The sequence below is a fragment of the Anabrus simplex genome, chromosome 12 (assembly GCF_040414725.1).
Source record: "Anabrus simplex isolate iqAnaSimp1 chromosome 12, ASM4041472v1, whole genome shotgun sequence".
Taxonomy (NCBI): Eukaryota; Metazoa; Arthropoda; class Insecta; order Orthoptera; family Tettigoniidae; genus Anabrus; species Anabrus simplex.
The window spans coordinates 61,880,774-61,898,124 of record NC_090276.1 but is presented as its reverse complement, the minus strand read 5'-3'; the positions used below and the strand labels follow the sequence as shown (position 1 = coordinate 61,898,124).

Below are 17,351 nucleotides of genomic sequence, written 5' to 3'. Positions count from 1 at the left end.
CTGGCTTTATCTATGCTGTGCCAGTGGCATAATACTTTTCTCAATAATAATAATAATAATAATAATAATAATAATAATACGCCGAAACACTGCACGACAGTCATCCGCCCGGAGGCCAGTATGCAATGGAGTGTCTGTGATTAAATAAAAAAAGGCTTGATTGAAAAAAATGAAGAAGATGAAGATGATCCTAGATCCCTTAGTCTACTGTAAGATGGAGAATACTGGAGCCGTCACAATTCAACTCTGTTGCCGGGTAGAGAGGCGCTCTGACTATGATAGGAGAAAGAGGATTGGTCATTTGGCAAGATTGTATATCATTATTCTTTCTTTCTTTCTTTCTTTCTTTCTTTCTTTCTTAATCCGTTTAACCTCCAGGGTTGGTTTTTCCTTCGGACTCAGCGAGGGATCCCACCTCTACCGCCTCAAGGGCAGTGTCCTGGAGCGTGAGACTTTAGATCGGTCGGGAGGAGGACCAGTACCTCACCCAGAAGCCTCACCTGCTTATGCTGAACAAGGATCTTGTAGGGGAATGGAAATATTGGAAGGTATATATGAGGAAGAGGGAAGGAAGCGGCAGTGGCCTTAAGTTAGGTACTATCCCGGCATTTGCCTGGAAGGGAGATGGGAAACAATGGAAAACCACTACAAAGATATCTGAGGAGGGAATCGAATCCCCCCTCTATTCAGTTGACCTCCCGAAGCTGAGTGGAGCCCGTTCCATCCCTCGTATCACTTTTCAAATTCCGAAGCAGAACCGGGAATCATCGCGGGCCTCCGGGGGTGGCAGCTAAACACGTTAACCACTACACCAGAGAGGCGGATTATTATTATTATTATTATTATTATTATTATTATTATTGTCCGACTCGTTGGCTGAATGGTCAGCGTACTGGCCTTCGGTTCAGAGGGTCCCGGGTTCGATTCCCGGCCGGGTCGAGGATTTTAACCTTCATTGGTTAATTCCAGTGGCCCGGGGGCTGGATGTTTGTGCTGTCCTCGACATCCCTGCAACTCACACACCACACATAACACTATCCTCCACCACAATAATACGCAGTTACGTACACATGCCAGATGCCGCCCACCCTCATCGGAGGGTCTGCCTTACAAGGGCTGCACTCGGCTAGAAATAGCCACACGAAATTATTATTATTATTATTTGTCATTCGTATCAGCACACAATATATGGTTCAGAACCGATTTTCAGACTCTAAGGTGCATATCAGTGATTAAAATTATTTAAAACATGTTAATGGAAACATGTGTGTCGTGGTGAGCCACGATGAAGTAAACATTAGACGGGCTGGACATGTCCTTTGAGCTATGCAACCGTACAACATACAAACATACCTTCAGCAGGTTTTTAATGCGATGGCTTTGACATTATATGATAATTACAATATTGTCTCTCACAGACTAACCAAACGCCAGTTCACCTTGTGGCAAAAGAAGAAAGTCCGCACCGCATGGCTGACGAAGTTTTAAAAGGGCATAAAAGAACTAGGGCTCGCAGACGAAACAGACCAACGGTGAAACAGATTCTTAAGAAAGCGAGTGTCTTTCAGGTAAAACCTCTGAAGAAGAAGAAGAAGAAGAAGAAGAAGAAAATTACCCACTGGTAGGACGAAATAAAGTATCTACACTGGAAGAAGATGCGAGAATACTGAGCGAAGATCAAAACGCAATAGTTGAACGAGCTTGGTCCGAAGTAGGCTCATTTGAAGTAACATTTTTTAATAAAAGGGGAAGAAGAAGAATGCACCGTGTTATGTTTGACGGTCGGTCGGGCTGAGAACCTCACTAGGGTGCTTGCTTTCTGAAGTCAAGTTAGAGAGTTCAATTCCGGCTCAATCCGGTGGTATTTGAAGGTGACTCGTGTTGGTAGATTTACTGGCACATAAAAGAACTCCTGCGGGACGTCGGCGTTTTCGAAAACCGTACAAGTAATTAGTGGAGGTTCCGCTAGTGCAGTGGTATTCAAACATTTTGATTGGCGTACCCCCAAAATCCAACTGATTTACCTTCGCACCCCTGCGGTACCAGCATGGTACGGTTATACCACAAATAATAAAATTAATTATTGCTGCTGTATGCCAAATAATATTAACTGTAATCATCATCACCATAATCTTCCCCAGCGTCCCTCACGCACTGAGACATGAAAGAGTTGTGCCTAATGATTTAAGGTCGCATGACCTTTCTGACACCACGGGATTTTCAACTGAAGATCCCACCCCAGCAACACCAGGAATCAAACCCGGATCGCTGGGATCACAGGCAAGCAGCTAAACCGCTACACCAACTTTTTCCCCAATAATAACAATAATCGTCGCTAGAAAAAGGAAACCTTGTAACTCCTTCGGTGTAAAGTTCACAGAAGAAGCCCAAAAGTGGGCGATCAGCAATGGCCAGAGAACTGTTGCTGGTATTTTCATTGCTTGATGATAGCCCAAATATTGTAGTTTCTTGCTCCCTCCTCAGGCAACGCGGCAAGCCTGCATAAGACAGATGGAAAAACGTGGTTTGCTCGTGTGTGGGTGGAATTACGAGTTTTTCATTGCATAGCAAATATATATAGATCCTTAATCAGGTATATCAGGCAAGGTGTTCAAAGAATTTTTTTTAGCAAAAAAGAGTCCAACTAATGGCGGAGAGTATATTACACGAAAATCAGCGTGGTTTCGATCCACAGTACGCACTAGATAATTGTAAATTGTTACGAGAAGAATGTACAATTATGCTTGTGTTTCGTTTACCTAGAAAATTCATATGGCAGACTATCAAGGGGGAAGATGTTGGTCATAATTACGGTTTCTGGTACTAGGTGAGTGTTTTTACAGTCGATCAATTGGGTCACTGTCAGAATTGATGGTAAAGTAAGTTCTTGGTTCAAAGTAGATACTGGGGTTACACAAGGTTCTAACATTTCACCTGTATTGTTCGTAGTATATAATATGGATTTCTTCTGTGTGATTTTCGACACGGGAGTAGTGTTATGAAAATGTTGCAAACTATATATAGGAGTATAATTATTAATGTAACAATAAACACTGCTATTGAAAAATCAAGTGAATGAGTGGATTTCAAAACAAAAAATTTATACACGAGCAAAGCAGCATGAGGCACAAACGGACACGTATTTTGGAATGAATAGTTCTGAAAGGGGGCTCTGTGTAGTGTTAGACAAAAAACACGAAATCAAAACAAGATGTTATTGAAAATGAGCAGGCTAAACTCTTTTCTGAACCGCTGGCCGAAAATAGAAGCTGCGATAAATTTGCGTACCCCTTGACACGACTCCGCCTACCCTTTGAATATCACTGCGCTAGAAAAAATACTCCCTTGGCCTCGTAGAACTAACACCACTGGGGATGGAAGAGAACAAGAGATGATAAGTTGAGGTTACAAGCAAGCGGAAGCAATGCCATGCGGAACCACTTTTTTCATTTCCCGATTACTTTCCACATTATAAATTGTATAGTAAGAAAAACGTCTTAACCTTACCTCAACTCTCATTGTGACTCTGTCTTCACTGTAGCACAAACTTTTCTCTTCTGTGATCCACAATGACGCTGTTGTGATAATGATAAATTATAAAATCCAACTGATGAAACTCCTAACAGAATTGCATCAGATGTTTTATTGTTGGAAGCATAACATAATTTGCTACAGTCAATACAAATTTAGCCGGAGGATATTTATGTCGGCCGTCAACTTACGGTGTATTTTCTCACCAGGTAATGTAAGATAGGGCTTCGAGTCTATCTCACAGGCAACCGTGATCGCGTGCAAGTCGAAGATGTGCCTGATCAATTAATTCTGTGTTGAGGTTATTCCTGTGTTTTGTTTCCTGCATATAAGGTGTTAGCAAAAGTGTGAAGCAGGTAGAGGTGGGTCGGCCGGACAGTTCATGTGTCACGCTCGCACTCTGCACTTTACTTCCCGCCTCTACCTGCTTCCCGCCACTCACTCCTGTCTATGCGGTGGTTGAAAATGAACGAAAACCTACAACCTGTTTTCCAGTCATTGACCGGGTCAGGAATGAAATGAATGAATCATATATAAGCTATTAGTACGATGGGATCGCCACTCCCATTAATTACTGATAGATGCTATGAAATGAGAATGGAGAGTGTTGCTGGAATGAAAGATGACAGAAAAACCGGAGTACCCGGAGAAAAACCTGTCCCGCTTCCGCGTTGTCCAGCACAAATCTCACATGGAGTGAGCGGGATTTGAACCACGGTATCCAGCGGTGAGAGGCCGACGCGCTGCCGTCTGAGTCACGGAGGCTCTATGCGGTGGTTAAATGAGCAAAATTTGACCCCCCAAAACAGGTGGTAAATATAGGACTGGGCATCTAATTTTGATATGGCTGAACAAAGCATTCCTATTGAAGTCGCTGTACCAAATCTCAATCAGGTCGGAGACTTGCAGTTGGAAGGGTTTCCTTGTAAGTGGTACGTTCCGAACTATCGCTTTTAAAGGTGGGAAAGATGATAAATAGAGCCCGGATTTTTATGCATTCATATGTTAGAATGCAAAGTTTCTGAAACGAGCAGCAAGTATAGTCTACCTTCACAACGATTATGCGATGGGGATTGCATAAATATTAGGGGTACGGACCTATAATTTACAGTATGTTACTCTTGCTACATTATGGAAGAGTGGGTGGCCGATACTTCCTATTACCAAATTTAGTTTGCAATCTAACCTGTTACGGCACGAACATCCGGGCTTTGATGATAAATGAAGACAAAGATGGAATTCGAAAGGAAAAATTGGGGAAAATATTCATTTACAGAAAGAGGAAGTTGGGAACAGAATAATTTATCACAGGGACTGTTCGATAAATTTTAAAGTTCTACCCAGTGTATGGGGGGGGGGGCGCAGATGAAGAATACACACACGGTATCTCCTGCCTGTCGTAAGGGGCGACCAAGGGATGATACTTTTCGAACCAAGAGTCAATTTGTGCTTAGTACCATTACGCGATGAACACGATGGCTCGACTTTACTTGCGATGAGTACTACTACATGTGCCTGGTTGTGGTCGCTCTTAGAGCAGTAATCACTACCACTTGAGGAACATGTACCGCTACTGCCTCCAGCTGGGTCTGTGATTAGTACCATCGTGGGAGTAGCACCATTATATGGGCCTGTGTTGCCTGTGGGTGGTGCCATAATGTGTAATACACCGTGGGTATACATTGCCTATGATACTATGTAAGCAACACCATGAGTATACGTGGCCTGTGATTAATACCACTATGTGAGGAACACTATGGGCTGATTGCAGAAACGGTGTTTAGACGATGTCTACGGTTAAACAGTACCTGAGTATGGCTGCTACATTGCAGAGACGTTACTTATCACATAGACACTGTCTAAAACCAGTTCAACCGGGCATGTTTAAACACTGCTGAGAGCACTGCTTAACCTGAAATAAGAGGAGTGAATCATAATCAGAGGTTATGTACCATGAAACATGTAATTTGTATTATCTTGTTGAGACGATTCCGGGAAGAAAGGTTAGTCCGACGGCCTCTCTGTGGGTCTCCGCTGCTATATCGCTGCAATTCGTTCGACATGTACGGGGAGATAGATATTAAAATACGGTTTCGCTTTTCAAGGGACTTGTTTCTTGAGACAGACAAAGGGACAGTCCGGCAACTGTCAACTTGAATACAATTCTTGGCAACCGGTATATTTTATTATATATATATATGGGGTAATTTCCATGGAATTATAGGTCACTTCCACTATCAGAATAACTTGTCCCAATCGTCAGAGGGCTGTCACATACATCAACCGGGAGGGATTCACTTATATTTACTGCCAAGTAAACACACATAATAGTGAAAACTAAGAAGTAGGTTGTATTCGGTTTATATATATAATCGTATAAGTTTTCGGCAACTCTCACATAGAAAAAAAACACGTGGTGGTGATGGTGGTGATTATTGTTTAAAGAGGAGGGCTGGGAAAGAAAAGCCGTGGACATAATAACAGCCCTAGTATTTGCCTGATGTAAAAATAGGAAACTACGGAAAACAATCTTCAGGGCTGCCGATGATGCGTTTCGAACGTACGATCTCCAGAATGCAAGCTACATCTATATGGCCCGTAGAATACACTCGGTTACACATTACTATTGCTTCATCTTCCCTTCGTCGAGGCTACCGTATTTATGAGTAGATTACACTCACTGTAACAACGCTATAATCAAAGCTACACTTCCTCGTGTCGCTTTAGTGTCGATAATATTATCAGATGTAATTTCCACCGAAAGCGATATTTTTATCTGCTCATGCTTAGCCATATTTGAGTAGTGTGTAGGAAGACAAACAGCTGACTGGCGTTCGGCACGCACACCGACGAATTTAATTAGTTGCGAAAAGCAAAGAGTTGCATGAAAGATACTTCAATCTCCATTTTCAAAACAATATTTAAAGTTTTAAACGATGTTTAGTTAAACATCTGCTGAACATTGTTTATGCAATGGAAGATCGTGCTCGATTTAAACGTTGTCTAAGGCTTAAAACTAGTCATCGTTTCTGCAATCGGCCCTATGGATCTATGTTGCCTGTGAGTAGTGCCATTATGTGAGGCACCTCACCGGTCTGCGTTTCTTGAGAGTAGTGCCGTTGTGTGGGAAAAACCATGGGTCTGCATTACCTGTGATTAGTAATACTACAGGAGAAACATCATGGTTTTTCTTTACCAGTGATTAGTACTGTTGTGAGGGGCCGATGACCTAGCTGTTATGCCCTTTAAACAACAAACATCATCATCATTGTAAAGTTTTTTTGAAATGATTTAAGAAAAGTTCAGGTCAACAATTGATATGGTATTTGCCACCTGGAGAACCGCCCTAAATGCTGATCAGTGATGAGTGGTTTATTGAAAGGGAGGGATTCAGTTGAGTGGAAATGTAGTAAGCCAAAATGACTTGCCCATGATATCAGACTCTTGGAAAGGTGCTGCAAGTATACGAGAAAGGCAAGTAGTTTCGAAGAGTTGACTGGTGCTGCTTGCGAAGAAACGTAAAGGGATTTGAAGTCAAGTACGTGCTATGAAATTTTTAACAAGTGGACCATCACAACGTAAAAGTGATACGTGAAGGGCGGACATAAACAGTCCCTGGTTTTTTCGTCTAGATTGTTGTCAGCTTTAATCTCCCAATAAAAGAAATTTTGTAACATACAATTCATTTCCTTTTCAGCCTCTAAACGTCTAATAATAAAAGGTAATGACATCATAATATCGTTACGTTCTAATCTCCATTCAAACAGGGTATTTAGTGACATGTCACACTCAATCTCCTGTCGTCTACAAGACTTGTCAGTCTCACTTTCACTAATTAACAGTTATGTTGCATAACACTTAATGATTCCTTTAAAAATAAGTACATTAGCATTTTTTCTACTACCAGCTTTAAAATTAGTATCTACTAACCGCCTAAGAGTGTTATAATGGTTATTTAATAATAATAATAATAATAATAATAATAATAATAATAATAATAATAATAATAATAATAATAATAATAATAATAATAATAATAATAATAATAATGTAGGCATCTTTGGTGTAGTGGTTAGTATGATTAGCTGCCGGCCACGGAGACCCGAGTTCGATTTCCGGCTCTGTTACGAATTTTCAAAAGTGATACGAGGCTGGAACGGGGTCCACAAACCCTCGGGAGGTCAGTTGAGTAGAGGAGGTTTCGATTCCCACCTCAGCCATCCTCGAAGTGGTTTTCCGTGGTTTCCCCACATTTCCCCTATGCAAATGCTGAGATGGTACCTAACTTAAGGGCACGGCCGCTTCCTTCCCTCTTCCTTGTCTATCCCTTCCAATCTTCCTATCGTCCAACTAGGGGCCCTGTTCAGCATAGAAGGTGAGGCCACCTGGGCGAGGTACTTGTCCTTCTCCCCAGTTGTATCCCCGACCCAAAGTCTCACGCTCCAGGACACTGCTCGCTGATTCCGAGGCAAAAACCAACCAAGAAAGAAATTGGCTTTAATGCAACCTGGCAGGTTCGATCCTGGCTCAGTCCGGTGGTATTTGAAGGCGCTCAAATAATACGTCAGCCTCGTATCGGTAGAGGATCAAGACCACCAAAAGGTTTAGATTCCGTACCCAAGCGCCATGGAGAGAAGAAAGGAGGAGATTGCAGAGTCAAAGGATGAAGGAGAACTGGACGAGGATTAAAGACCAGAAATAGATGAAAGTGAATTCGAATTAACGTGGTCCATAGTCAGCCAAAACGAAATAATAATAATAATAATAATAATAATAATAATAATAATAATAATAATAATAATAATAATAATAATAATAATACGATACTTGGGCAAGGTTGTTTCTAACTGATAAAGAAGGTACATTTAGACAATATCAATTCATAAATTGTAATTATTCCAGACCAGTTAATTTTCCTTTGCTAGTGGCTTTACATCGCACCAACAGAGATAGGTCTTATGGCGACGATGGGACAGGAAAGGGCTAGGAGTGGGAAGGAAGCGGCCGTGGCCTTAATTATGGTACACCCCGAGCATTTGCCTGGTGTGAAAATGGGAAACCACGAGAAACCACTTTCAGGGCTGCCGACAGTGGGGTTCGAACCTACTATCTCCCGACTACTGGATACTGGCCGCACTTAAGCGACTGCAGCTATCGAGCTCGGTAAATGTTGCTGCTCGACTAAGTGGTATGTTCTGAGCTGTCAGCTGAGAGATGGCGTGGAATGACATTAGTAGACGAATAAGTTTAAATGGCGTTTATAAAAGTAGGAAAGATCACAATATGAAGATAAAGTTGGAATTCAAGAGGACAAACTGGGGCAAATATTCATTTATAGGAAGGGGAGTTAGGGATTGGAATAACTTACCAAGGAAGATGTTCAATAAATTTCCAATTTCTTTGAAATCATTTAGGAAAAGGCTAGGAAAGCAACAGATAGGGAATCTGCCACCTGGGCGACTGTACTAAATGCAGATCAGTATTGATTGATTGTAATTATGTTTTAACTTTACTTCATTATCAGTCTACTGTAAGTGCTCATTACCACCGGAATATTTTCCAATTGCGATGTATTTGATAAGAAGAAGAAGAAGAAGAAGAAGAAGAAGAAGACGAAGAAGAAGAAGAAGAAGAAGTAAAAACCTATTTACCCAACAACACTATCTACAACAACAAGAATACAACACGCAATCCCGTGGAAAGAAAATATTACAGGAAATACATTCTAAATCCATCAACATCGTATACAAATTGTATGTCTTTAACTGGTCTACCGGGCAAGTTGGCCGTGCGGTTTGGGGCGCGCGGCTGTGAGCTTCCATCCGGAAGTTAGTGGATTCGAATCCCACTGTCGGCAGGACAAACAAGAATGGGGAAAGTTACAGCTGAAACTTATGTTAACACACTTCAAGAAACTCCCGAGAAAATCAAAGACATGGGTATCTCCGAATCCGGAACTAGGGGAATTCCAATTGGATCACGCAGCGACAACAAGGAAAAACTCAAAGGAGGTAATGAGCGTCAAAGTGATTAGGAACGGTGAATTCGATTCAGACCACTATCTCTCCAAAGTTAAAATCCGTTTTCTCCTATTAGGACAAAAGAGAAACCCACCTAAAATGATGAGATACAACACAAACAAAATGAACATCACTGAGAACATCATTAGAAACTTCAGGGACGAAATATGGACCAGCAGAAAGGGGAACTGGCAAGAACTATGCACGGGAATCAATCAAGCCGCAAAGAAAACACTCGGGCAGGCTAGGAGGAAAAGAGAAATATGGTGAATGAAGAGTGTGATGAAGCTCTCAGAGAGAGTTCCGAGAAATAGAGAAAATGGAAATGCTCCAGAGAAAAGGAACACGTGGAACAATTCACGCAACAGAGGAAAAAACATCCAGGATATCTCGAAGGACTAAATGATCATTTGAAAGAGTTCAACTGGGAGTGATCCAACCGACTTTGTCAAGAACAATTCCAGAGACTTTTATCAGACATTCAAGAGCAAACTCAAAGGATACCAAGCGCCAAGTTTGAGCTTCAGAAACGAAATGGGAAAATCGGACTGAACAACCCAGAAAACTGTGAGATATTAGCCAGATACTTCCACGCTCTCTTGAACTGTCCTTCCCCAACCTCCAAACTAGAATTTCAGAGAATACCAGAGAACTTAGAACATGACGAACCACCAACAAAGGAAGAAATCAAGGAAGCCCTTGAAAACCTCAAAAACAACAAGGCAAGTGGAGAGGACTCAATAACGGCAGAAATGTTGAAATGGGCAGAACCGGAAATCTTAGATGATCTTCACCAAATCATCAAGGAAATCTGGGAGAAGGAGACAATCCCAGAAGAATGGAAAACAGCACTTATCCATCCGCTTTTTAATAGAATAGAGGTGAATCTAGAGCAACAAATAGGGGAATACCAAGCAGGGTTTAGGAAAAGCCGCTCCTGTATCGAACAAATATTCACCCTGAAGTCAATACTCCGCCACAGAATGTTGAGTGGTAAGAAAATTGTGGTATCGTTTATAGACTTCAAAAAATCCTTCGATTCGGTGGTCAGAGAGACTTTGGATAAGATTATTAGGGAATATGGAGTCAAAACCAAACTGGCAAATATAATCAAAGAGACCCTAACAGGCACAACCTCCAATGTAAAATCCTTCGGGCATCTCTCACAATCATTTGAAATCAAGACAGGCGTGAGGCAAGGGAATGGACTATCCCCACTCCTATTCAACTGTGTCCTAGAAAAGATAGTGAGAATATGGAACTCAGAACTTGAACATCAAGAGATAATCCCGATCTGTCTGCCCGGCTCCATGGCTAAATGGTTAGCGTGCTGACCTTTAGTCACAGGGGTCCCGGGTTCGATTCCCGGCAGGGTCGGGAATTTTAACCATAATTGGTTAATTTCGCTGACACGGGGGGCTGGGTGTATGTGTCGTCTTCATCATCATTTCATCCTCATCGCGACGAATAGGTCGCCTACGGGTGTCAAATCAAAAGACCTGCATCTGGCGAGCCGAACTCTTCCTCGGACACTCCCGGCACTAAAATCCATACGCCATTTAATTTTTCCCGATCTGTCTAGGGAGAAAATCAGGAGGGATTAAAGTCAACTGTTTGGATTTTGCTGACGACTTTGCTATACTATCAGAAAGTCCAGAGGTGGCAACCATCCAGATTAACCTCTTGGAAAGAATCGCCAGCCAAACAGGACTTAGGATCTCCGTAGAAAAGACCAAATTCATGACGAACATGAAAGATGGACCAACATTCCTGGAAACAGAGATAGGACGGATAGAAAGTTCAAGTACCTTGGTGAGACGATACAGGAGAATGGACTAGAAAAAGCTGCAGTGGAAGATCGGATCTCAAAAATGGAGTGAGCATATGGCTTGACAAAAAAACATCTACAATAAGAAGTGCTTATCCTGGAATTCCAAATTAAAACATTACAAACCGGGCGAGTTGGCCGTGTGCGTTGAGGCGCGCGGCTGTGAGCTTGCATCCGGGAGATAGTAGGTTCGAATCCCACTATCGGCAGCCCTGAGAATGGTTTTCCGTGGTTTCCCATCTTCACACCAGGCAAATGCTGGGGCTGTACCTTAATTAAGGCCACGGCCGCTTCCTTCCAACTCCTAGGCCTTTCCTGTCCCATCGTCGCCATAAGACCTATCTGTGTCGGTGCGACGTAAAGCCCCTAGCAAAAAAAAAACATTACAACACCGTGGTCAAAACAGAATGCCTGTATACCAGTGAATGCCTGTCCATGAACTACAAGCTGGAGAAGCTAGAGGTCCTGGAAAGAAGAATCCTCAGAAAAATTATGGGAGCTGTCCAAACTGAAAGCGGAAGGAAACTTTGGAGCAACAAAGAAGTTTACCAGAAGGTGGAAAGAACCTCAGAGACCATGAAGAAAAGGAGGCTGGCGTTTCTTGGACATCTGTACAGAATGAACGCAAACAGATATTTGATTCCTTCTGGAGAAAAAAGACCACTACAGCATGGATTAAGGAAACGAAGAAGGATATGGAAAGGTTAAGCATCTTGAAAGACCAGCTGTTAGAAAGGAATACGTTTAGGAACACAGTGAAGAATTTGGAAGGTGTTCAAGCCGCAGGAAGAACTAAGAAGACCGGGGGAGCCTGGACAGATGAACAACGGAAGCAGGCCACCGAACGCATGAAGGAGTATTGGACACAGAGAAAACTCCACACGAAGAGAAAGAAATGAAGTTGTAGCGTGATCCTTAGTGGTCCATTCGCTTGTGAAAATAATAATAATAATAATAATAATAATAATAATAATAATAATAAGATTATTCTCTCTCCTGTAAGATTTTTGTTTACAGGAAACATGATTCATTTGTGGCCATGATCGTTAAGTCTAAATGGTCTGACACCGTGGTTAGCCGGTTCGAGTCCCGTTGGTCGAAAAAAAGTCACCATCAGAATGTTGGCCAGCAGGATAGGAGAGGTGGTGGTATACTATTTCTAACCACTAGATTGCGTGCCAAATGACTGGATCAAATTCCAAACCTCTCCGCAGTGTTCATACGAAGGGAGGGCATGTGATACTGTTGATAGTGATTCGTCCGTCGGATGGGGACATTAAGCCTTGGTACTATTCCACAAGAGTAAGCTATGTGCTGACAGCGGATTTCACTCTCTCCCTCCCTACTATCATAGGTGATTCAATAAGGAGAATCAATGACTCCATAATAACCTTAAGTGCACTTGACACTTGCTTCCTTGTTTCCTTGTTTTTAAGGAAATCCCGTACATCTCAGCTCCGCCCATAGTTCAGGTCTTCCCCGGCTCCCCTTTTGATGGTATCACGACCGTCAAATTAAATTTGAACTACTGTATTGCATTATTCTGCTCTCTTCTCACATTGCATAAAACTTTAATTGAAAAATCACCAAAATATCCACTGACATAAGCAAGAAAAAAGATCAGATTTTCCACTGCCCACCGTGCGTTAAAATTCACCCACTAACGAAGAGTAAAAAAACACTTGATTTAGTGGCAAACCCACTAAGTTGGCATCACTGCTTTTGACTGACCTTAAGAAGACACTCTCCTCGTCGAATTTGTTCACGTTTGTCATTTTATTACTTGACTGACATATGCTGATATGGTGATTTGTGTTTGACCTTTTAATAAGGTAAGTGCGTATTCTGCCCGAATGCAGGTCCGAACCTCCGCCGGAGTTTACGTACGGTGGAGTGGCCAGTTCCTTTCCGCTCCTCCATTCCCTTACCCCCACCAACAGCGCGTGGCAACCCATCCACTTCTTAATAATAATGTTATTGGCTGTACGTCCCACTAACTACTTTTTCGGTTTTCGGAGACGCTGAGGTGCCGGAATTTAGTCCCGCGGGAGTTCTTTTACGTGCCAGTAAATCTACCGACACGAGGCTGACGTATTTGAGCACCTTCAAATACCACCGGACTGAGCCAGGATCGAACCTGCCATGTTGGGGTCAGAAGGCCAGCGCCTCAACCGTCTGAGCCACTCAGCCCGGCCATCCACTTATTGACCACGCCCAATGTTGCTTAACTTCGGAGACCTCACGGGGTCCGGTGTGTCAACACGGCTACGGCCGTTGGCGACCTTTTAGTAAAGAAATTTGAATTATTTCTGTTTCTTCCAAACAGTGCATACACCGAGCTCCATAGCTGCAGTCGCTCAAGTGCGGCCAGTATCAAGTATTCAGGAGATAGTAGGCTCGAACCCCACTGTCGGCAGCCCTGAAAATGGTTCTCCGTGGTTTCCCATTTTCTCACCAGGCAAATGCTGGGGCTGTACCTTAATTAAGACCACGGCCGCTTCCTTCCCACTCCTGGCCCTTCCCTGTCCCATCGTCGCCATAAGACCTATCTGTGTCGGTGCGACGTAAAGCAACTAGCAAAAAAAAAAAAAAAAAAAGAAGCCAGTGCATACAGGTTTATTTGGTGGAGTAACTCTCGGTTATCTGCTTTACCTTTGAGAATTCTGTGCAGGTATTGTACACCTGTTAATGTTCTCCTAGACATGAAATGAAGGGAAACAAACACAACATGTTGCCACCTTTTCCATTCTATTTCATGCTTCAGCCCTTTTCCTCCCCATTTTTATCTGCGTTTTTAAAAGATTAGACAGAATCTTTTTTCTCTGCATCAGCATATTTTCTTGGGAGAAAATTGTGATAGAATCAAATGCTTCATATGTGCCCTAGACTCAACAGACGCAGAAGCCATCACTCAGGTCTAACAATCATCAACAAAGACCTACAGTGGGAACTTTATGCAGTGCGTGGCTACAATAGGATTTGCCTCATGTGATACAGAGTCTGGAAGAAGTTGCTGAGTGTTAGGGAGAACCTTGATGGATTTGCTAAAAGACAAATTCGAATTAAATTTGAAGAACAATCCAGATGTGGGAATCTTTGCAACCTTGACTAAACTCCCTTTACGAGTGCTGACAAGATATACTTCATTGGTTTATGTAGATCAGGGCCTCTCAAACGCCCAAAATCTCACGCGTGCAAATCGAGGCGCAAGAGCTCCGTGCACTGTGCATCGGTCGCGCTTGGCTCAACTCGGCTCGGATTTGGAGTGCTACGGAGCAAGTGAGGAAGAGGGAGACAGGGGGAGCGAGCGAGCCAGGCTTGGGGAAAGAGAGAGACAGCGCTGCACTCTGATCAACCAAGCGAAGTCATCTTTTGCATCGTGCACAGTGCATGCACCCTGAGAGGTCCTGATGTAGATGGCGAGTGGAGTTTTTCTGAAATGGCGTATGGCTTTTAGTGCCGGGAGTGTCCGAGGACATGTTCGGCTCGCCAGATGCAGGTCTTTTGATGTGACACCTGCAGGCGACCTGCGCGTCGTGATGAGGATGAAATGATGAACATGACACATACACTCAGCCCCTGTGCCAGCGAAATTAACCAATTATGGTTAAAATTTCCTACCCTGCCGGGAATCGAACCCGGCACCCCTGTCACCAAAGGCCAGCACGCTAACCATTTAGCCATGGAGCCGGACGGAGCTTTTCTCTATATACAAGAATCTACCGAGCTCAAAGCTCCAAGGACTTACTGTCAAAATGAAATGGAAATGGCGTATGGGTTTTAGTGCCGGGATATCCCAGGACGAGTTCGGCTCGCCAGGTGCAGGTCTTTTGATTTGACATCCGTAGGCGACCTGCGCGTCGTTATGAGGATGAAATGATCATGAACACGACACATACACCCAGCCGCCGTGCCATGGAAATTAACCAATGATGGTTAAAATTCCCGACCCTGTCGGGAATCGAACCCGGGAGCCCTGTGACCAAAGGCCAGCACGCTAACCATTTAGCCGTGGAGGCGGACTGTCAAAATCATTGAACACAGTAAATGGGAGAAGGAAAGTTCATGTAACCGTTTTAAACATTAATAACGTGATTTCAGCAACACCCTCTTTTCTGGTTCGCCCGGAAGAACGTGGGTTCGAATCCCCGTCAGGAAGTCGTAAAATTTAAGAAACGAGTTTTCCACTTCCGGAGGTGCATATGGCCCTGAGGTTCACTCAGCCTACACCAAAAATGAGTACCAGGTTAATTCCTGGGGGCAAAGGCGGCCGGGCGTAGAGCTAACCACTCTACTCCATTACTGCCGAGGGTAACAATGGTGGAAGCCTTTACCTTCCACTCCTCCAAGGGCCTTCATGGTCTGTACGGAGGTGACTTTGCTTTTGCTTTTCCCTCTTTTCTGGCCATACTTTCGACTTTAAAACCTTTTCCCTATTTATCAGTGTATGATGAATACAAGTTTACTATCAAATATTACTCCTAAATCCTTCTTTTCTTTAACTCGTTTTAGGCTGATACTGTTCATTTTATAAGAATGGATTTGTGGTTGTCTTTTTCTAGTAAAGATCATTGATTCACATTTCTTAACATTGAATTGAAATTGCGTATTAGTGCGCAGGCTCGTAGCCTAAAGTAGGGAAAAGATTTTTAGTGGCCATAATGTCTTTTAGTGTGATCTCGGAGCGTAAGAGGAATTTCACATCGTGTTGGTTTTCGTGGCTGAAAGTTTGGTCTGCTGAGAACTGACTGCCGGTGGTGAAAGTATCGGGTGTTATGTGGGGCAATGACCCCGCTCGCCAACAGAACGGGCGAGATTGGCCTCTTTCTTAACATATAAAGGTCACGGCAAGTAAGTGCAACTCGTTGATAACAACCAACCGACACGTTTATTATTAAATAAAAAACAGTGCAATAATTCTGTCTCCGCCACTTTGTCACGTAACCTTAACACCGTTCCACGCAGCGTTAGCAGTACTTACACCGACAATCACGAACTCTGATAATAATTTACAATCCCATGTGAGTGGGGGACGCAGATGAAAAAATACATCCTGCCTGTTGTAAGAGGAGACTTAAAACGGGCGAGCAAGGGATGATGGAATTAGAACTTGTGATTAGTACCACTGTGTGGTGAACACCATGGGTTGGCATTACCTGTGATTAGTATAGTTATATGAGAAACACCACGGGTCTAGGCATTACCTGTGATTAGTACCACTATGAGAGGAACACCATGGGTTTGCATTACCTGTGATTAGTACCACTGTGTGATGAACACCATGGGTTTGCATTACCTGTGATTAGTACCACTATGAGAGGAACACCATGGGTTTGCATTACCTGTGATTAGTACCACTATGAGAGGAACACCATGGGTTTGCATTACCTGTGATTAGTACCACTGTGTGATGAACACCATGGGTTTGCATTACCTGTGATTAGTACCACTGTGTGGTGAACACCATGGGTTTGCATTACCTGTGATTAGTACCACTGTGTGGTGAACACCATGGGTTTGCATTACCTGTGATTAGTACCACTTTGAGAGGAACACCATGGGTCTAGGCATTACCTGTGATTAGTACCACTATGAGAGGAACACCATGGGTTTGCATTACCTGTGATTAGTACCACTATGAGACGAACACCATGGGTTTGCATTACCTGTGATTAGTACCACTATGAGAGGCTGCTGATCTGGATTTTGGACCCCTTTATACAACAACCATCATAAATTTAGGATTTTGCTGTGGAATCAGTCGCTTGTTCAGTTTATACCATTGTTCATCGTCCTCTTTTGTGATTGAATCCGCTGATTATTTTAGATTCATATTCATTCATTCTACATCATGTTTTGAATTATGTTCCGTGGATGATTTTTGGAATTTTAATTGTCATTACTCATTACATTTCGTTTTATCTTGTACTATTAGGGTCCGAGGACCTGGATGTTCGGCCCCTTTAAACAAC

The 17,351-nt window shown here is 43.0% G+C and overlaps 1 protein-coding gene across 2 annotated transcripts in view; it reads right to left on the bottom strand.

Annotated features, from left to right (window-relative positions):
* Positions 1 to 17,351, bottom strand: part of LOC136884055 (proton-coupled amino acid transporter-like protein CG1139) — a 224,130-nt gene that overhangs the window by 154,070 nt on the left and 52,709 nt on the right. Inside the window, exon 1 of one of the 2 annotated variants that reach the window (XM_067156078.2) lies at positions 3,508 to 3,536. The exons of the other annotated variant lie outside the window; for it this stretch is intronic. Coding sequence (XP_067012179.2) covers positions 3,508 to 3,519 — 12 coding nt within the window. The 5' untranslated portion in view covers positions 3,520 to 3,536. Of the gene's footprint in view, positions 1 to 3,507; positions 3,537 to 17,351 lie in introns of those variants that run through there. 2 annotated transcript variants of the gene reach the window in all.